Raw genomic sequence first — 21,853 nt, 5'->3', positions numbered from 1 at the left:
TGTGCTAATGATTTGAGCATGGATGTAGATTAATGTAGTACCATGATATTTAACCCTTTCCAATCTACTGTCTGCCCTCTGAAGACATTATGATTTAAGGCTGTACAGCTCCGATGTTGGAAGACATCCGTCAGGGTTCTCTTACTGTATATTGCCAGCCTCTCTGCTGTCAGAGCCTATCCAACGGGGATAACCTCATGCAGTACCGGCTTTAGTCAGCATATAGCGCCGTCGTATAACAGCAGAAAAAGAGCAAGACCCCTAGGTAAACCAGGATACAAATTGGATTGGAAAGGGTTAATCCTTTCCATCAGGAACCTGTATCTCCTTTAACAATACCCTCAAAATGTTCCCAAAAGGAGAAACTCTGAGAAATATACCTGTGTTAATGTCCTCTAAGGCCGCCTGCAGACGGGCGGGTCGGATCCGGTGGCGAGGATTCTCGCTGCGGGATCCGACCCGAGCGCCTGCAGCGACCAGTGCGTACTCACCCCGTGCCCGCGGCTCCGGCTGTTTAATGTGTCGGCTTGCCAGGCAGCTGGCGCATGCGCAGACCGGAGCCGGCAGCTGGTGAGTGAGGTTTCTGTGCGGGGCTCGCAATAGAACATGCCGCGGTTTGTTTGCTGCGTGAAATTTCGCACGGCCAAACCGCGGCCGTCTGCATAGGATTGCGTTTGTTAAAGTCACAGCTTTCAAAAGTATATTAATACTTGTTGTTACTTCTTAGAACCTGTTTGGAAAGATGGCAGACATACTGGAAAAAATCAAAAAGTATGCTTCTACTTTTTTCAATCTCTTTTTAGTTTACAAAAGTGCCCCTAAGTTCTTAGGTATGACTAACTAACCTATACTTCTATTTCATTACAATTTTACAGTCTCTTCATGTGGGTCCAGCCAGAAATTACACAAAAATTATATGTTTGCTTATGGGTAGCCTTCATCGCCTCCTGCTTTTTTCCATATAGATTGATTGGACTCTGTGTAGGTAAGTCTATTCTGTTATATTTTTGTACGTTGTGCCACGTTGCCACATACAATATTTTTTATTGGGGTAATGCAACATAGTTCTCCTTTTAAAGCAGTTCTAAGAACATTTCCTTTCCTAAATTTGCAATCACAATTATTCAGCCTCGTTTGCGAATTAGGTTTATTTGCCAAATTTACAAACTTTTAGCCGTTTGCAAAAAAAATAACAAAAAAACAATTTAAATAGCTCAACACAACAAATATATTACAAGGGTTTTCTCCAAATTCAATACAACATACCACTTTTAATGACTACTGTAGCCTCAGAATGATTCAACTCCTTCATGAGAAGATTGTTTAGTACTTAAAGGGGTCCACTTTTGCTAACCTGCTGCAAAAGTGTTACATAGCCAGACATCAGCTGTGCTGACGGCGTTCCAGAGGCATCTTGGCCCATTCCTCATGTGTACTGGCCTATACTTCACTAAAATTCTTTTGTTGGCATGCGGCAACCGTCACCTTTAAATTCCACCACAAATTTTCTTCCATTCAGGCGACTCTGCTAGCCACTCCACAAACTTCCGGGACTGCTTCTAATGTTTGTTGCGCAGGCACAAGTGTCAACCAGCAATTACATGTTATATTATTAACCCCTTAGTGATGGTCTATACACCTTTTACTGACATTACTAATGGGCTTTTAATTTGCACATCTTAAGGTAGTGCCTTGGCTGACTACTGGCAGCCAGGCTTCTGCTCTAATAGCCAGTAGCAGAGAAACCTCAGATCCTGGCAGTTTAACACCCTACATGCCACATTCAATAACTGAAGCATGTAAGCAGATGAGAAGTAGGGGGTGCCCTTTTTGTTAGCCATTGGCATTCCGCAGCGCAATCGCAAGGTATCAGTGGGTTCGCATGGCATCTGGAAGCCAGAAACAGGCCTCCATGTCTGCCATGTAACTCAACCTATTAGACCCCACCTTTGACAGTCTTATAGACTACTGCCATAGGCTTAGTAGAATGCATTACATAAATAATGTAATGTATTATAGTAGCAATTGAACTATCGCATCTTCAAGTCCCCTTGAGGGACTAAAAATAGTGTCAAAGTTCCATAAATTGTAATTTTATAGAAAAAAACCCAGTTTCAAATAAATATGTATTTATTTCCCTCCACAAAAACACTTTTCAAATGGTTGAAATACCAAAAGAAATTTTTAGAAATGGGCATTACTGCGTTTACGATCCAGACAATGGAAATATTTTCCTATTTATCACACAGGATGAATGCCATAAAAATAATTTAAAAAAGCTAACACCAGAATTGCTATTTTGCCTTGTTTTTTTATTGCGTTTTTTGGGGAGGTTTAGAAAGTCACATGTACCTCACACTGGCACCAATAAAACCTAGGTAGATCCAGGTCAGAGACTTATCTCGTTAATTTAACTGAATGGTGAATGCCGTAAAAACAAAAATGCTAAAAACAATGGTGAAATTTGAAGAGTCTTTCTGCCTCCTCCCCCCAAAAATGTAATAAATGTTATGCAAGACATTATATGTACTCTACGTTGGTGACATTAAAAAGTACAACTCGTCCCCAAAATAACAAGCCCTCATACTCAGATATGTTAATGAATTATGTCTCTTGCAATGCCACGATGTCACTTGGTCCTTAACCCCTTGAGTGGCAGGTTTCCTACCACCCTGTCGTGCCCACCAGGGCAGGTTTTTTAAAATGGTCTAATCATTGAATTTCAACTAGTTTTGCAGTTGCGTCTCAAGAGCCATAACTTTTTCATTTTTCCATTGACATGGCCATATAAGGGCTTGTTTTTTGCGGGACAAGTTGTGATTTTTTTTAAACAGGAGGGAGGAAAAAAAAGAAATGGGGAAAAAAGAAAAAAGGGGCCATGTCATTAAGGGGTTAAATAATGTATTAACTTCCTTCTCTGGGTCATTACGACGCACATGGATACCACATGTGTGATTGTATTTTTGATTTTTTACAAAGTAAAGGGAGACAAGTGTTTTTTTTATTTTTTTAATAATTTTTTTACTTTCTTTTTTAATTTTTTTTAAATTTTTTTTTTTTTTGTCCCTTTAGGGGACTTCCACAGGGACCCATCAGGACCCCTGATCACATTCCAGGGGTCCGATGGTGACAGCCCTTTACATGCTGCAGTGACAGCCCTTTACATGCTGCAGTCACATAGACTGCAGCATGTAAAGGGTTAACACAGCAGAGATCGGAGGTTTTCTCTGATCTCTGCTGTAAGAGCTAGTACCTAGCTGTCCTCTGACAGCTAACAACCAGCTCTCCCTGCCACAGAGACCATCGGCTTGCTTCTGACAAGCCGATGGTCTCTATGGCAACCTGTAAACAAAGCAGGACATTGCCGACATGTTTTTCAAAGCCCTTGCTTTGTTCTCTCTGGGTCTGTGCAGGCAGAGCACACTGTCACAGCTTGTGGCATTGTGCTCTGCAGCTCCCATAGTGATACATAGCCCGGAAATCTTCTAGGCAGTGGAGCTCGTCACGGAACTTTTCCGGGCGTGCCACTCAAGGGGTTAAACCAACAAATATATTAACTGAGGAGTTAATATATTTCAATGTTATTTGTACATTGAAGTTAATGTGGTATTGATTCTTTTAGAAAATTCTTATAAATTTTGACAATTTTCTGTACGTACTTTTTTGGTCTGAATACCTGTTCAACGCACTATAGATTCCCTAGTATCCAAAAAGTTGGGATGTTCTGTTAGAGGATATTATAACTATTTGGTCTCATTGCTTTTTAGGGCTCTATACAGGCATTAAGTTTTTCCTCATTGACTTCATTTTCAAGCGATGTCCGAGGCTTCGAGACAAATATGACACTCCATACATTATCTGGACAAACCTACCTACAGATCCACAACTGAAAGAGCGAACTAATGTAACTGCATCAAGAAGGGTGAGCATTTTTGGTTATTGCTGTACTTTCCTTTATAGAAAATCAAACAGAACATTAACTGAGCATTAAACTCCTAAAAGCAGAAACCAAATCTGTGCTGGATTCAAAACAACATTACATGAAAGTAGCCTAATTCTGCAATCCAAAGCCTTGATTGTAATATTGTTGATGGGTTTCTCCAGGATTTTTTTGCATTCTGTCTTTTATTTCAGCTCACATTAAGTAATCTAGGTCAAAAGGTTATTTATTACAGAACCATAGAACAGATAAGACCTCCATTTTCTGATTATGCGACCAAAAAATTTATAAATGTCTGGCAACACAAAAATAACAGATACAAGTAATAGGACACACCCAAAACTCTAGAAGACAGAGAAAAAAACTGCTGGTGTGTGATACAGGCATCATCTGCCTACATATACCATTGAAGAAAAATGTTCTATAGGGAATTGTTACTTTTATTGTAATAAATGTGGTTCACCTTTGGGATGCAGGGCAGCCTGCTGGATTGAAATATGGCGTCATTAACCCTTTCCAATCAAATTTGTATCCTGGTTTTCCTAGGGGGCTTACTCTTTTTCTGCTATTATACAACAGCGCTATCTGCTGGCTAAAGCCAGTACTGCATGAGGTGGCACATTGGATTGGCTCCAACAGCAGAGAGGCTGGCAATATACAGTAAGAGAACCCCGACGAATGTCTTCCAACATCGGAGCTGTACGGCCTTAAATCATAATGTCTTAAGACGTCAGACAGTGGACTGGAAAGGGTTAATAAGTTGTAAGCCTGCATGGTGCTCTACATGTATTATGTGGCCTGACATCCTGTATGGTTTTTTCTGTATGCCAGAATAGTACTAAGCAGCTGCCCCCACAGTATAAGGGCTCTTGCACACTAGCGAAGGCGATATCGGGCCGTAATACACAGCCCGATATAGCCATCGCACTCCTTCTGAAAACCCCTGGAAGCGAGAAGTTTTCAAATAGAAACCGCCTCACATCACTGCAGAGGTTCTCTTCATCCCTGTCACAGCAGCGGCAGGAGATGTTCTCTTATAGTCTTCAATGCAGCCAGCGCTGCTGCCGCTGGCCCCATTGAAGACATGTGGTAACCCCTGGACGCGACAGCCTCACATCCCTGCGGGGCTGAACGAATCCCCTGCTGCAGCTGTCACAGCCGCGGCAGGGGATCGCAATGTTCTCTGTCATCAATGAGAAGGCGCTGCTGCCACCGACTCCATTGAAGACATGTAGTAACCCCTGGATGCAACAGCCTCACATCCCTGTGGGACTGAAGGAATCCCCTGCTGCAGGTGTCACAGCCGCGGCAGAGGATTGCGATGTTCTGCCATTGTTTTCAATGGAACCGGCGCTGCTGCTGCCAACCGTGTTGTAAATAATTGGCAATATCTTAAAAAAAGGGCATGCTGCAATGTGTTTCCTGCATGGCATCACAACACTGTGCCATGCAGGAAAACATTGTCAATGTGAATGAACCCATCCAAAAGAATGGGTTTAAGGCTGCATCCGCACGGGCTACAAAATCTTACTACAAAACATTACTCTTGTGAAGGAACCCATTGGAAACTATGAGCTTGGTTTTGTAGCCTGTGTGGATGCAGACTAAGGCCTCTTTCACATGGGCTACAAAGTCATCGCTGCAGAACGTATGTTTCCAATGGGTTCTTTCACATGAGAGATGTTTTGTAGCCTGAAAGAACCCATTGGAAACCATGGGCTTCACATACATGCGATTTGTAGCAATGATTTTGTAGTGAGATTTTGTAGCCTGTGTGAAAGAGTCCTGATATTTTTTTGTCTCGCAACACACAAATCTCGCGCAATTTTCTGGCCAGTGTGAAGGCACCCTAAGGAAGGTGTGTGAGTGGCTGCTCATCAGTACCTTCACTTGTGCGGTGGCTCCTCAATTTAGCAGTCTGGCTCTCCGCATGTTGAGGGATGTGGTGCTTCTACCTGCCCTCTTTTTATCAGTAAACTCTGCTGTGCGTATATGCCTGCTGTACGGCAGCTGGCACATAGCAGAGCAGGGAGACGCCGGGGCAGGCGAGCGCCGGGTCACTGCAGGGGCACGGCTCACATCCTGCTGTGAGAATTCTCCAAGCGGGATCCGACCCGGCTGTCTGCAGGAGGCCTATATCATACCATTAAAGAAAAAAATAGTAAAATTGGTTACTTTTATTGAAATAAATACTCTCAAACTAGAGGTAGTCTGTATGCCGGCCAATGGCTGCATTCACATTACTTCTAGTGTCATTATTTCTCCAATGCAATCGTGTGAAGCAGTAAGGACACCCCACATTAAGTTTTATATCTTTCAATATATTTAAATGAAACTTCAGCTGTGAATTTGTTCAAACTGTGTGTAAAGATAGCGATGATGGAATTATGCAAAAAATCATTAAGAAATTGACTTTACAGCACTTGATTAAGCAAAATATGCCATTTCCTTTGAGGGAAAAGTAAGTGCTTAGCTTGGCCAAGACCCTGTAACTCATTGCCCTGTGCTGTACTGTATTTTGGGATTCCTCTTTTGTGCATGCTATATAGCTATGGTTTATATTTTCTTTAATTTTGTATGTTTTATCACTAAAATGACTCTTCCATGTAGTAGGCATGCCCACTACATACGGGATATGCGCTATGTAGACGGTAAGGATATGCTAGTAGTGACTGGCTTTTGGGTCCTAAATGCATCCTCCTATATAAAAAAACATCACAGAAGTTGATTTTGCCTACAACATTGACTGTGAATATGCATGTGATATGGGTCCCTGTAGTGTAAAGATCCTAAATAGGCATCACATTGCAATATGTTTATATGGTGGTATGCAAAAAAGAAATAAAACCACAGTGTGCTCCATCTGCGCCATGTAAGTCACATTTTCTTCATGGAAGTTAATAAAAGTACATGTATGTTTTCCGCCACAAGGCATACCCAGCTCCGTTACGTTTTGTGCAACTGTACAACATAAGTTCATACATTTGTGTGTTTGAAAACCGTTATACCGCTGCAGTTACTGACAATGGTCAAATGAACCAATACTTGATGACCAAAGGAATAAAAAAAATATATGTATTCCATTAATCCCCCCCCCCTTTTTTTCGTATATAAAGATATTTTCTAATGCTTTGCTTGATCACAGCTTCTGAATCCTGAGGTTCTTCCAGTACTTCATTGCCCTTTTACATGGGACGATCCGTTCAGAATTGTCCAGTGTAAACGCATGCAGAAACTGAACGACAAGCTATTCAGTGTAAACGGCGGTCTGTCTGCTTACAGTGAATGGAGGCGGTGGGGAGAACGCTCCCTGGCCCGCTTCGTCTCATTCCGTCAGCGCTGTGAGAGATGTCAACAATACTCGCTCCTATGTAAGAACGCTGGAGGGAGCACCACTGGGGCATCGATGAGTATTAGTGGAGATCTAGGTGGATTGGAATGGTAGATAATCCATCATTTACTGTTAAAACCAGCTGTATCCACTGTTTCCATCATATTCCCCGCATTTCACTGCAGCCGGCGGTGGTAGAGTATTGATTTAATTGCGCATATCTGTAGTGTTTGTGCATTGCTCTGCTCAGCTCCTGTGTGTATTGCGTGGATAAAATGTCGAAGCTGTCACCTTTTTCTTTTGTCACTGTCACATATGTGTTTGTTTCCTTTCCTGCTAGCTGTCAGGGCATGAAAAGGTATGGAACTTTAGAGTGCAACTGGTTTTCTTTTGGATTTCATTACCCACCTGATCTAGTCTGCTTGGCTTATCTTTTATTGATTTTGCACCACATCTCTTAACTGTCTTCATTTACAGGCTATTTTTTACATTGACACATAGAGCTGCATTTCCAATTTCCACTTGTGCATGGCCTCTACATTTGTGTGTAGCATGGAGCTGCCCACATAAGCATATGACTACATTGTCCATCTATCGTTACCTATTTCTGAGATCCTGCTACTCCACTCCTTTCTTGGGGTAGCTCTCCATTATCATGATGTAATACTATGTATTTCTAATCACCACTACATGCTAGGAAGTTTCCAACATTACAAGTAGATAAGTTGGATAGATTGTACAGTCACCAAAAAACGCAATGATCAAATAAGACTAATTTTACAGGTCTTCAAAATCTAGAAGAGTAATGTACTTGCTGATTTCTATCATAGAATACATTTATTTAGAGCAATTTTTTTAAGCCTTTCTATTCAAAAGTGTTCACTTTTACTTTGTGTCCACCATACTTGTGCTATGTATCGTTGTGTGTGACTATTGTCCGTGCACATCGGGCCACAGACGATTTTTAAAAAGGCCGTCTGAATTCTTCCTTCTTCCATCACAGTCGTTCTTGGGCAAGTAGCCCCGGTGCTATGATAGTGGGGCAAATATACATGGATAGTCTGGAACATGGGCATAACTATAGAGGGTGCAGGGGATGCGGTTGCACCCGGGCCCAGGAGCCTTAGGGAGCCCAGAAATATGAATAAAGCATTATAGTTGGGGGGCCTGTTACACGTTTTGCATTGGGGGCCGGAATATTCAAGTTATGTTTCTGTGCAGCATGGTTTAGGTATGGGTACGGGTACAGATACAGATAGAGGGGGGGGCCCCCAGCTCACTTTTTGCATCAGGGCCCCTGAGCCTTTAGTTATGCCCCTGGTCTGGAAACTTGTGTATAGTGTGGAACTGTCAAATCTTGGAAACTTGTAGATTTTGAACTTTGTGGATGAGAGTGACCCAATAATAATGAAAATGATGGGCTTGAAAAATGTCACCAGGAATGCATTTGATATAATACATTTAATATATATCTTATATACACAGTAATTAAAGGACAAAGGCTTCAGACTATATACATTCCATACTCCTGATAAAAGAAACAGATGATGTATACTGTATAGTACATGATATGCATATCATTGTTGGGTTGCAGATTAATACAATGTTCAATAATATAAAAACCTATAAAAAGCCCCCTACATTAAATGCCTTCAGACTATTTCCTGCTATACGAAAAATTAATGTGCCAGGTCAATAAAACCATGCCATTGCCAGGTACAATTAGGGTCTGATGACTTTTATTTTTAATTTAAACAATGTTTGTTCTCCCAACATGTCTGTGTTAAGACGTCCATGTATTCCCTGTGAAGTAACATAGCACCTTCTCTAAGAATTCTGCATCGTGCCATCCTTCATTATGCCTCCTAGAAATGAATGAATAACCTCCGTACCCTTATAGTATATTCAGGCGGTGCAGCTGCGCCACGTTATTGGCTGCGTGGCTCCTTCGTTAATATAGGTGTAGCTCATTAAGATCACAAAGCTGTAATTTTTGATGCATGGTTATTGCATGTGTGTGAGAACCGCTATGTCTAAATATGACTTGGTGCTCATTAGTGTTTTAGAGAGTGCTTGAGCTAAATAAAGTGTATAGAGACGTCTTGGTATAAATGGCCATGCTTGGACTTGTGTGGAAAGTGTCTTGAAGTTCTGATATACTCTTAAAGAAGTTTGTCCAGGAACAGAATAAGAGTCTGCTGTGTTTGCAGAAAAGGCACAATGTCTGTTCATAGGCCGTTGCTGATATTTCTGGAATAATAGGCATCTTTACATGGGCTGTGTATCTGTAGAAATCCTTCTGGGAACGTGTATGCTTGTATGGTTTTGTGCCCTTCCTGTCCTTAAGCTTTACTATTCTTGACGGCAGTTATCACACACCCTCCCGTCTTGACATAAAGTATTTTGCTATGGTGAAATCTTGACAAGTGTCTACCGAATGTTGGCATCTCTCCTTTTGAAGCTCCCAGTGTGTATAGCTCTCTACCCCGCAGAAGCCTGCTTTGTTTTACTTTCACACTGTAAGTCATATGGAATATTACTAGATTAGTTATTACTAAGCTTCTGCTGTCTTAGACCTTTGCTTGCTGCTTTTATGTATCTGCCCTAACTGTGGTTTCCCTTTTACTAGTTATACATACTTTTGGTTTATTATAAAAATAGTGTATTCTGCTTAATTTTCAGATGCAATCGGTATCAAGAATTAACGTGACCTCTGGAGCGCCACAAACAACAAGCAGAGATGACGATGGGGGAAGATACCACACTACAAAAAAGAGCAGTTTTCACGAGGTCTTCAGTTTATCAGAAACGGAGCGCCCTTTGCCAGGTAACTGGGTAAAAGGGAATAAAGCAACTATATCATAATAGTAAAAAGCCTCCTTTCAAAGTGGAATAAAAAAGAATTGTTATGGATGATTGTTCTACTTGCTGGCAGAGCTTGGACGCATGAGGGAGATAACTTTTTAAAGTTTCAGCTTGTTAGAAATATCAATCTAAAATCTTTTGTAGCCAGTGCTCTGTAGAACAAGTAAGATTCTCCGATAGATGGAGCGTTTTGGTTAACCCCTTAACAAACAGTGGATATATCTGGCACTGCTGGGTACTCAATCCCCAAAATAGTGGTAAAAGCTAGCCAAGAAAGAAGTGTCCTAAAATGGTAGTAATTAAAACTACAGCCTGTCTTATACAACCATGTTTTGTTTTTTGTTTTTTGCACAGAAATGGCATACCTTTTAAAACTTACACAGGCTGTCCAGTTGTAACCTATTGATTGCCTATCCTCAGGAAAGGTCATCAATAGTAGATCAGCAAGGGTCCATTTCCAGGGGTCCCCACCGATCATCTGTTCTTTAGGTTAGGGCACTCGTGCACTGAGCTACTTTCTACAGGAAACAGGCAGCACTGTTCTCACTAAAGTGGTAAGAATTGGTATTGCAAGCTAAGTTCTCATTGAAGTGAATGGGAGTTTTGCCTGTAATACCGAGCCTGGTGACTGCAGTGGGAACAGAGCAGTCTGCTTCTTGCTGCAATAAGCTCAGCACAGGCATGGCAAAGAGCTGATTGGTGGGGATCCTAGGTGACGGAACCTTGTTGATCTACTAATGATGAGTTATAATGAGGATAAGCCATTAATAGTGTACAACTGGACAATCCCTTTCACTTTAATTATGACAAAAATATATCAATCCTCACTAAGTAATTCTTACAATCTAAATTTGGATAAGTACTAATATATGCCATGCATCATACGTATTGATAAACTGAGTTTTCAATGTCTTGACAGCTTAGAAAGAGATAGTTGTGACTTAGTTTGATCAGTCACATTAGCTTAGATATAGACTCGCTCAGTAGCTGATTTGTCTCGGGGACTTTCAAGTGTGAAACAGTATGGCCATCTGCTGATTCTGACACCATGATAGACTGGTGTGCGTTCCAATCAACGCACATGTCTAAATACCTCTCAGGCACAGAATCGACCAATCCAAGGGGTTCCCAGACATTGTTCTGTCATGCACTGTAGCTATTAAACAATCCTCACTTTTAGTATGTCATGTTGATGAAAACATAGTGGTGGCGGAGTGCTGCTTACTGGATGTTAAACAGTGTAAAAAAAGGTTAAAAGGAAAAAAATCATACTTGGTAATCCTTATTGCATTACCACATGTTGTACTTCTGAATCATGTAAATTTGACACGTAATTTCCTGCATAATTATATACCAAGAGACTCCTTCTCTTTTCTCCTTATCCCTTGTTTAGATTGGAAATCATAAAGGGTTTACAAAAAGGCAGAGTTGCTTTCCCCACTGAAAAAAGTGACATATTATGTCACTATAGCATAAGATACATCCTCATATGGCTGTGTTCGTGGGGAAAATTAAAGTTATGGCTCTTAGAATTTTAAAAATGAGTGAGACTGGATTAAAAGATTGGTTCATAATCCCAAAATAAATTAGTCAAGGTATAATCTCTGATTGATCACAGTTCACAAACTGTGCTCACCTCCACATAACTTCAGGTTAGGAATAAGCTGCTGCACTCTTTCCACAGATGCTCAGATATATTACCATCGGCTGAAGCAAGCAGAGGTAGTAGGACAAATCCAACAACTTGACTGTAGAAATTACATTTCAGCTCTTTAAAATCCATAAGCATTCCAAAGCTTGTGCAGACATTCTCACAAGTAATCCTGCGTGTTTCTGACGGAACACCTGTCCTTAGCCATGGCTGAACAAATGCGTATTTGGCACGGGTTAAAATACAAATACCGAACCAATAACTGCACACAAAACATTAATTCTATAATTGCTATCCACAGACATGATCAAACAAAGCGGTCATAAGGTCATATGTTGTTAGCCATTAAATCGTTCACGACCCTAAAGGCGAGCTGCCGCCATGTTTTTTGGTTTTGTGCGGCTTCTTTCAGTGATGTGATATCCATGCCAGTATCAGCTCTAACAGTATCAACCATTGTGTTCTTTGGCAGCCAGGTCTTCTTTTGCCGCAGATCTGTCCAAGCATTATAGATTTTTCTAGCAACTCTGCTCGCATTACATGGCCAAAATACGTGAGTCTGAGTCTGATCATCTTGCCCTCCAGTAATGTATCGGGTCTTATATGATTCAGGACTTCTCTGTTTGTTACTCTCGCCCACCAGGGCATACACAGCAGCTTTCGCCAGAACCACAACTAAAACGCGTCAATCCTATCAGCTTTTTACAAAGTCTAGCTTTCACATCCATACATGGCTATGGGGAAAATGGTGGTTTGCATTATCCTGTGTTTAGTTGCTATACTGATACCCCTACTTTTCCAGATTTTGTCCATGTTTAGCTTCGCCCCAATGCTATCCTAGTTTTATCTCTGCCATAGATTCTCCAGCCTGATCGATTTGTGAACCAAGGAATGAAGTCTCGCACGCATTTTACAGATTTGAATTTGGCCATCTTTTTGGCAGTTGTCATATAAATCGTCATAAATAACCTAATACCGTACAAAAATGGAGTGTCTTAGTAAATGAATATCTAATCATTCTTGTAGTTCAACCCTTCAGGAAACCTGATAGCCATTTTAAGGATCCAGGCGTCTTCCTCTTTTAAAAACTCGAGATTTCCAATCACCATCCCTGATTTGTTTCAGATAAGGTTTTGAAACCAATGAAATGGAAGGCACTAAGATTGCCCTGATGAATCCCAGTTAAGTGTCTTGCTACACCGGATATGTTGGGCTGATTTTCAAGTCCTACATGTCTAAATTTGCAAAAATCGCATTTTAACCACATAATCTGATGCTCAGTTAATAAAATGTTTACATGTGATTTTCTGGCTTCACGACTACTTTAGCATCAGAAGCACACTGTCTGCACAGTCTTTTTAATGCTTATGGATTTTAAATAATCAATTGATGACATTTTATTTTCATGGTCAAGTTTCTGGATTTGTCCTGCTTATCTCCCATTATCAGCAGCCTTGTGAGCCCTTGGAGTGTACTCACACTTTGCTGTTAATAACTGCATGCAGCTTGACTGCAATTTCGCGATGATGGCAGCACAGTTTTACAGTTGAGACGTGTAAAATAATTGTTTCTCCTGTAATAACATCGTGTAACTATACCCTTGGACAATGTTCCTAGTAAACTGATTGTATAGCAGCATCTTTGGAATCGGTTATGTTCATATTTAAAGATGATAAAGTTGTCTAAAGGAAAAGAATCCCATTCTCCATAAATATTGTAACTATATGTTTCGGGGTGACTGTGCTTTTCATTTGTATTTTTAATATGGATAACATTGCTGGAGTTGAAATTTGGCTGCAGACAGCATGCTGATATTTGGATGGGATGTTTTACTGCTCTGGCACTTCAATGGAAATATCTTTCGAGCTTAACTTTTTTTTTAAGCAACCTTGTCTTCAGCTACACAACTTGAATAGCAAGCACTATAAAAAGAGAGAAAAACATAAGAAAAGTGCCTCATCCTTGGGAAATTCCTGGAGCTACCAAAGTGGTACCGCTCACTTCTACAGGCTGTGACTCTTGCAACCTTGAAGATGTCTCTAAAAATACTGGTGGCTGTGTTCAGCGCTGGCTTGTGCTGCTTGAAAGGAAGCAGATGAATTTTGCCTGCACACATCCAGGGACCCTGGGGGGTGTAAGTAAAGAAGCCATTAATTACCTTGTCTGGGTCCCTGAATGTGCACTGACAGAGCATGTCTGCTTTCCATCTGAGAATCACTATAAAAACACAGGACACGCTAGTTTAATATGAAAAAATCCTGCAGCCTTTTTCGTGCACCACACTTTGACCCCTTTGCGTGACCTTTGGCGGATTATTTTGGTGTCATTAGATTTGTTACGTGCTCGCCATCTCCATAAAATCATAAAATTTGAGTCCGATACCTTGAGGCCAGGTCAAAGTTCCTATGTTAAGTCTAGCGGTGCTGCTGCTCCTCAACCAGTAAAGTGTTGCTGAGCGATGTTCATAGCAAGCTGTGGATGGTGAACAGTAGAAGCGAAATGCTCGGGTCGGAGATAGACTCAGCTCTGCTACATGCAGGTAAATGCAATCAGCTCTGCTACACGCAGCTATATCGTGGTCTATTGCTCAGTGACTGTATTCTCTCTGTAGTAGATCTAATCTGTATAGTATATCAGAGATGCAAGATATTACCGTAGGATACACTGAAGACTTACTGGGTGCCCCAGTATATTCGAACAAAGGCTGGACATACATCTGTCTGGGATGATTTAGGTAATCCTGCACTGAGCAGGGGGTTAGACCAGATGACCCTGGAGGTCCCTTCCAACTCTACCAGTGTGTGATTCTACCACAGTAACACATAATATGCTAAGTGTTGTAATATACCAACATTTAATACACACTAATTGACTGTTGCCATGTCCCCAAAACATGAAAGACCAAGCCGTGGATGGCGAACAGTTCAAGCCAAATCCTCGGCTCGACAGTTCTTAAAACATTTACAACCATTTTTCCAAACTGTTTGTGTAGCAAACACCGGGTCAATCTAGTAATTATAAAGGTATGCTTCCACTTTGCGACGGCCTAAAACCTAGTTGATGGCCACACAGCGTTATGCAGTAAACTGTAATTTTACTTTCAAAATTGCATTGCAATTGGCAGGCAATGCACCAAAATTGCATAGTAAAAGTACTTTAGCCAAACGTTAGCAAGTGGTTAGTCAAAAGATTTGCAATTGATTATTGCATTTATAGAATAGAAAAGTGGCTACTACTCTTCAGAATCGTGATATTTAAGGAGATTTTCAAGCTAGTCAATACATTCCTTGAGGAAGTCATTTCTTTGTGCCAAGAGAAAAGTCTAGGTGTATCCCTAGCCTTAGAGAAGAGTGTAGTTATATAGACAAGACGTCATTTGGTGATGATACCAAGTAGCCTTTTGTTTTTTTTTCCCCCTCTCTTCTAGCTTGTGACACTGGTTGGCGCTGCTGTTTGATTAACAGAGATCGGAAAATGCCCACAGACTACATCCGAAATGGTGTGCTTTATGTTACAGAAAAGTAAGTTTTCCTGTGCATTGTGTTACACAAGAAATAAACCAGTCAATTTGACCTTTCTGCTAGCTGTAAACCATGTTTTGTAGCTCCTTTTGAAATAACTCCTGCAACTCACGATGTAACAATTTATAATCAGTAGTTATGCTTATGATTATTCACTACCCAACAAACCACCTCTGTGTGATGTCATTATGATGACATCACATACTTGTAGCCAGGTTTACAGAAGGAGAAAGGAGATGCTGCTGATCCTGTAAAACATGTAGATCGTTCAGGGACTAATCTATTAATGTGTGTGCTGGAAATACAATATGAAAAGGAAATCTCTAAAATGTAAAGGTTATTCTGATGACATGTTATTTCTGGATCTGGAAATGCATACGTGTGAGATGCTGCAGGGGATGAGATAGTCAAGGTCACATTTTCTTTCCTATACAGTGACTTTAAGCTGTGGACATAGGTTAACCTAAATAGAACGATTTCCTAGAGGTCAGCCTGGACATTTCTTGTATGATGAAAACCTGAGGGATTTGTTTTTTCTTCTGTCAATGTAACTACAGTTTTAAACGGATAATGTACAAACGGTGCGCTAAACTTGATAAATGTGCCTATACTAGTACAACCAGGAAAAGAGGCATATAGAATGCAGCAGAATGGAGTACACATAAGCCACTTAAGCCCCTGTGTCTCAGCGCTCCCGTGCTCCTGCATGGGACCTAGCAGAGCAGGCTGGTTCACGGAGCGGCCAGCAGGGGGGCGAGGCAGTGCAGGAGATTTCTCTCCTCTCGCTCCCCCACCCCCCTCCATTCGCCTAACACAGCCGCTGTTCACTAATGAACGGCGGCTGTTTAAGCTGAACGATGAACTTCCATCACTGATCGTTAATGCAGCATGAAAGATCAGCGATGAAGCCCATTGTGCAGCTTAAACAGCCGCCGTTCATTAGCGAAAGGCCACTGTGTTAGGTGAATGGAGGGGGGCGAGGGAGCAAGAGGAGAAAAATCTCCTGCACTGCCTCGCCCCCCTGCTGGCCGCTCCGTGAACCAGCCTGCTCTGCTAGGTCCCGTGCAGGAGCACGGGAGCGCTGAGACACAGGGGCATTCTGAATGCCTCTTTTCCTGGTTGTATAGGCACATTCATAAAGTTTAGCTCACCGTTTGTACATTATCGCTTTTGTATTTCATTTATTTTGGTAGGCTGCGGTAGTAGCCTACTTACGGTTGCAGCTACTTGTTATATACTTCTGGCGCGGAGTTTATACACACACATTCATATATACATTTTAAAGGGTTTTCTGTGGCTACTCTTCATGGTCTATTGATTGTGTATCAATCCCATTTGGCTGAAAAGGACTTATGGCAGAGATCTTAAGTACCAGACACGGCCATTGCAAAATTCAGGGTGCTCTGCCCAGTAAACAACGTGGTGGAAGCAGTGGTTACTTAAGGAATCAGATGAGAAAAGGTTCAGGGAGACAGACCGCCACTGATCTGATATTGATAGTTTTGCTAGCCTCTTGTCTAAACTGCAATGTTTTTATGGCAGCCTAGCCTAAGGCCTCTTCATGACTACCCCAATAACGTGGTAACTAAGGAGTTAAAAACGGTTTTCCTTTTTTTTCGATTTAAATAATTACGGATACAATAATATCTTTTTCTTTTTCAGTTACTTGTGTTTTGAAAGCTCAAAATCTGGTTCATCGAAGAGGAATAAAGTCATAAAATTAACAGACATAACAGACGTCCAAAAGGTAATTTTGCTGTTTCTCGACTTTTTTCTTCAGCTGCCTGTCCTTGAGCTTTTTGTATATATTTCCAGCAGTGTCTTCATAGCTTATATATTCATACCTACAAATATTTTTGTAGTGGAATGCAAATAAGGCTGAGTTTTTATGTATCGGCGTCCTCTGTACTGCGCACTGATAAGTTGGGGTCACCAGCTGGGCACCGGGTTGAACTCCACTGCCGGATTCTGACCCGTACGTGTGTAGGCGGCCCTTAAAGACCAGGCAGTTTTGTACCTAAAGGACTACTCAGTTTTTAGGGGTTTTACCCATGTGGTAAGCTGCCCTATTTTTTTTTTCCTTCAGCTACCAAATAATTTTTACTGCGTTTATTTTTCTGTGACATATAGGGCGATTTTTTTTATTTTTTATTTTTTTTTAAATCTTTTTCACTGCCTTTTTTTTTATTGGGGGTAAAAAACTAAAAAAAGTTTTTGTTTTTTTTAACATAGTTTTGTTTTTGAATTACTTTATTTTAGCATAAATATACTATAGGAACAGGTTCCTCATTTTGTTTTCGTATGTTTTGATATATAAACCAGGTTTTGGATTACGGGGTATACTGCGACTGTTTTGGTTGGCATCAGCTGTGTCATTCTGTTTTTTCTTATGTATATTTATTTTATTCTGTAATTTCTTTTAAACTTATTTTTGTTACAATTTTGTTTTTTTTACCATCTATGATTCCCATGACGTCATATAAGTCCCCTGGGGTATATTCACGTTTTAGGTTTTTTTTATTTGACATTTTTCCACTGTAGCTGGTGCATCCATAGGAGCCTCAGTTACAGGGAGAAACATCCCCCTGTAGTGACAATAGTCACTAGCAGAGCTGATCAGGGTCTGCTAGGACCTTGCAGCTCTGCTGTAGCAGGCGGCTTTCGGCGGTCATGTGATCACCAGGTCGCGTAGTGGAAGAAACCCTTCCCCTTTCACTTTTTAGTACATAGCACTCATTGAGTGCTATACACCCAGGAAAGGAGAAGGCAAAAGCAATTAAAAATTGCAGTAGTAGGGGCTTTAATCCTGCCCAGTATTTGTTTTTGGTAATGGCCGGGTTTAAAGCCCAGGACCAAGCGCTGCATATTTACCGCGCTTGGTCCTTAAGGGATTAAAGTCTGCAAAATGTTCTAGGCATGCTCTGTGAGGTGTGCAAAGGTCATTGTGTAATTGGACACAGCTCACGTCCTCAATCTATCAAAGCTTGTCAATGGTGGAAGGGTCTTTTGCAGAAGGAGTTTTATTTTTACCTGGTACCATTTTAGAGTATAAATAACTTAGGGCTGAGCGATTTGAATAATTTGCCATCTGAAGTCTTCACGATTTAGGATTTTCACTGAATTGTGAAATCGAGTTAAGCCCCGCCCCCCATGGCAGAAGACAAAAACTATAACAAGCCGATGCCCAGCAAAATACGCGCGTCTGCCTAGAATGCAAATAGCCCATAGTAAGAAATACATTGTGTACCAGACCTGGTGCCCAGCAGATGCAGCTTCAGCTATATTAGGGACACCAGCCCTGAGGGAGTGAGAGAATAGGTCTGTCCGTCATAAAAACATGACCTCCTCAAGCACTTGCTAAGAGCAGACATCGGGTAGTGAGACTTCTAGATACGTGTGGAGCTATACAAATAGCCACTGAAAGTTTGCATAGGAGTGCATTACAATACGCACTCCTATGCAGACGGCCGCGGTTTGGCCGCGCGAAATCTCACGCAGCAAACAAACCGCGGCATGTCCTATTTTTGTGCGGGGCACGCACTCACCCGGCCGCCGGCTCCGGCCTGCGCATGCGCCGGCTGCGCGGCAGCCGGCACATGAAAGAGCCGGGGCCGCCAGGCGCGGGTGAGTACGCGCTCGTCCCTGCAGGCTCTCGGGTCGGGTCCCGCGGCGAGAATTCTCGCTGCCGGATCCGACCCGCTCGTCTGCAGGCGGCCTAAAGGGCTTGAAATGCTGAGAAATTAAATACTTGCTGGCAGGCAGTCGTGTGACGTACATTGTGCATATGACCACAATGTACAGCTGAGCGCTCACGTACACAATGAAGGGCATGTGACCGCCCACAGCTTCTTCTGGATTCTGTGTGGAAGGCACTGAGGCTGCAGCGCTCAACAGGGAACCGCCGGAATAGGAAAGTATTCAATTACTCATCATTTAAATCCTCAAAACATATTTTTTCAAGTGTCCCAGAAAACCCATTTAACCCCTTGAGTGGCGGGTTTCCTACCACCCTGTCGTGCCCACCAGGGCAGGTTTTTTAAAATGGTCTAATCATTGAATTTCAACTAGTTTTGCAGTTGCGTCTCAAGAGCCATAACTTTTTCATTTTTCCATTAACATGGCCATATAAGGGCTTGTTTTTTGCGGGACAAGTTGTGATTTTTTAAACAGGGGGGAGGAAAAAAAGAAATGGGGAAAAAAGAAAAAAAGGGGCCATGTCATTAAGGGGTTAAATAACGTATTAACTTCCTTCTCTGGGTCATTACGACGCATGGATACCACATGTGTGATTGTATTTTTGATTTTTTACAAAGTAAAGGGAGACAAGTGTTTTTAATTTTTTTATAATTTTTTTACTTTTTTTTTTTGTCCCTTTAGGGGACTTCCACAGGGACCCATCAGGACCCCTGATCACATTCCGGGGGTCCGATGGTGACAGCCCTTTACATGCTGCAGTGACAGCCCTTTACATGCTGCAGTCGCATAGACTGCAGCATGTAAAGGGTTAACACAGCAGAGATCGGAGGTTTTCTCTGATCTCTGCTGTAAGTGTGTGTGTGTGTGTGTGTGTGTGTGTGTGTGTATGTATATGTATGTGTGTTCAATTTTAGATAAACTTTACGAGTTGTTAACAAGATGTTGTGATACCAGATACCAATGGATTTTTTTGTTTTGCAATATAAATATATTATAATGGTAAGAATCTTCTTTAAATGGTAGAAACCTGAAGTCCGACTATGGGATTTTATTCTGCGTTCATTTTGAAACTGCATTGTATTATTCCTTTTTATTGTAACACGTACAAGCAACATACTAGGCTCTTTTCACTGTGGTGATGCTTCTCCCGACTGCAATGATTTCATATTGAATGGAGTGATTGGCGCTGCTCCATTCATTTCAATGGGGCTTATGGAAATTGCAGAGCAATTGTACCTAGTGATCTCCGGCATTCCCATTGAAAGTGAATGGAGGAGCACTGTGCACGTGCGACCGTTGCTTCATTCAGTCTCCTCCTCACTGCTGAGGTTACAGTGAAATGAAGACGAGAACCCCATTCTCGGGATTGTGGCTATCCTCCGGATAGGTCATCAATAGTTGACCGGCTGGGGTCTGTTGCCAGCATCACAATAACAGAAGTCTGAGCAGAAGCCTCCACGCCGACCTCTGTGTAGTGGCCGGCGCTTGTAACTGCAAGCACGGCTCTCAATTGATTTCAATGAGTTACAAAATGAAGTTACAAGTGCCAGCCACTACATGGGAGGTTGGCACGGAGACTTCCACTCCAAATACACAGATGTCGGAGTGGAAGTCTCTGCGCCGACCTCTGTATAGTGGCTGGCGCTTGTAACTGCAGGCACGGCTCCTATTGAAATCAACCAACCTCTGTGTTATTGGGGCGCTGACAGCATGCGCCCGCTCAGCTGATTGGTTGGGGTCCTGACCGGCGGACCCCAACCAATCAACTATTGATGACCTATCTTGATAGCTCATCAATAGTATTTCACTGGAAAACCCCTTTAATTATAGTTGGCGCCTTCTGGTGATGGTGTAAGAGTATAGCCGTTCACAGGACAACCTGTGCTAAGAAATGTGTTTGCGGACATGTGTATTCAGCCTAATATATTGCAAAATCTCCTCTCTTTCCAGTATAAAGTTCTTTCCGTTCTGCCAGGATCGGGCATGGGAATTGCAGTGACAACCCCCTCAACACAAAAGGTATTTACTGCTGCTACGAACTGATATTCTTAAATCTGTAATCTCCATCCAAGGTTGCTTTGTCACATTTGTATGTTATCACATCTGTTTTCCAACTTGGGAGTATTGTTCCCCTTAGGTATCCTCAGCTTTTTCTGTTTTATCTCTCGTCTCTTCTGCTTAATAATGTAAACCGTTTTCTTGCAGCCTCTTATCTTTGGCGCCATGGTGCACCGAGATGAAGCATTTGAAACCATCTTCAACCAATATATGAAAATCACTTCAGCAGCAACGAACAGTGACACATAAGATACTGTCACCCTTCTCCATGACTTTATAATGTTCATTTTGCCTTCCATTTCTGTAGTCTATTTTGCAATAATTTTACCGAATAGGGGAATTTTTTATTTTTTTTTTGCTGACGCAGAGAGCAAGCATTCTGTTTTATATATGTCTGTAATCTTTTTTTTAAAGAGTCTTTCCTCATGTTTTTGTTTGTTTTTTTACCAAAAGTAAAAATGCACATGAAAGAATTACGCTTACAGACACTTGTTCTCTTTTTCAATGTATTTATTTTTTTATGTATGTTTTAAAGGGTGTACATTGAAAAGTCTGACATTGATTGGTCTTCAGTCAGATGTGGTACAACAAACAGTACCCTGTATAGTTTGTAATATAGAGAAGTGTAAAAAAAACAGCTTTCTTGCTGCAGAATCCAGAGAAGTGTTAGAAAACTGCATCTTCTGAAAGTAAATTAAGAAATCTAAAAATTGCACTTATATTTTTTTTACTTAATTCAGTGTTTTGAAGTAAAATAATGAAGGCTGTAGGCTCTGGAAGCCATAATGCTT

At 41.5% G+C, this 21,853-nt stretch overlaps 1 protein-coding gene across 1 annotated transcript in view; it reads left to right on the top strand.

Annotated features, from left to right (window-relative positions):
* GRAMD4 (GRAM domain containing 4) overlaps positions 1–21,535 on the top strand; it is a 110,960-nt gene extending 89,425 nt beyond the window's left edge. The window contains exons 12-19 of the mRNA XM_066591891.1: positions 728–771; positions 876–985; positions 3,768–3,922; positions 9,954–10,098; positions 15,215–15,308; positions 16,971–17,055; positions 20,955–21,023; positions 21,210–21,535. Coding sequence (XP_066447988.1) covers positions 728–771; positions 876–985; positions 3,768–3,922; positions 9,954–10,098; positions 15,215–15,308; positions 16,971–17,055; positions 20,955–21,023; positions 21,210–21,311 — 804 coding nt within the window. The 3' untranslated portion in view covers positions 21,312–21,535. The remainder of the gene's footprint in view (positions 1–727; positions 772–875; positions 986–3,767; positions 3,923–9,953; positions 10,099–15,214; positions 15,309–16,970; positions 17,056–20,954; positions 21,024–21,209) is intronic.
* Positions 21,536–21,853: the final 318 nt, after the last annotated feature.

This window comes from Eleutherodactylus coqui, chromosome 2 (assembly GCF_035609145.1).
Source record: "Eleutherodactylus coqui strain aEleCoq1 chromosome 2, aEleCoq1.hap1, whole genome shotgun sequence".
NCBI lineage: Eukaryota > Metazoa > Chordata > Amphibia > Anura > Eleutherodactylidae > Eleutherodactylus > Eleutherodactylus coqui.
This window is presented reverse-complemented; position numbering and strand designations above follow the sequence as displayed.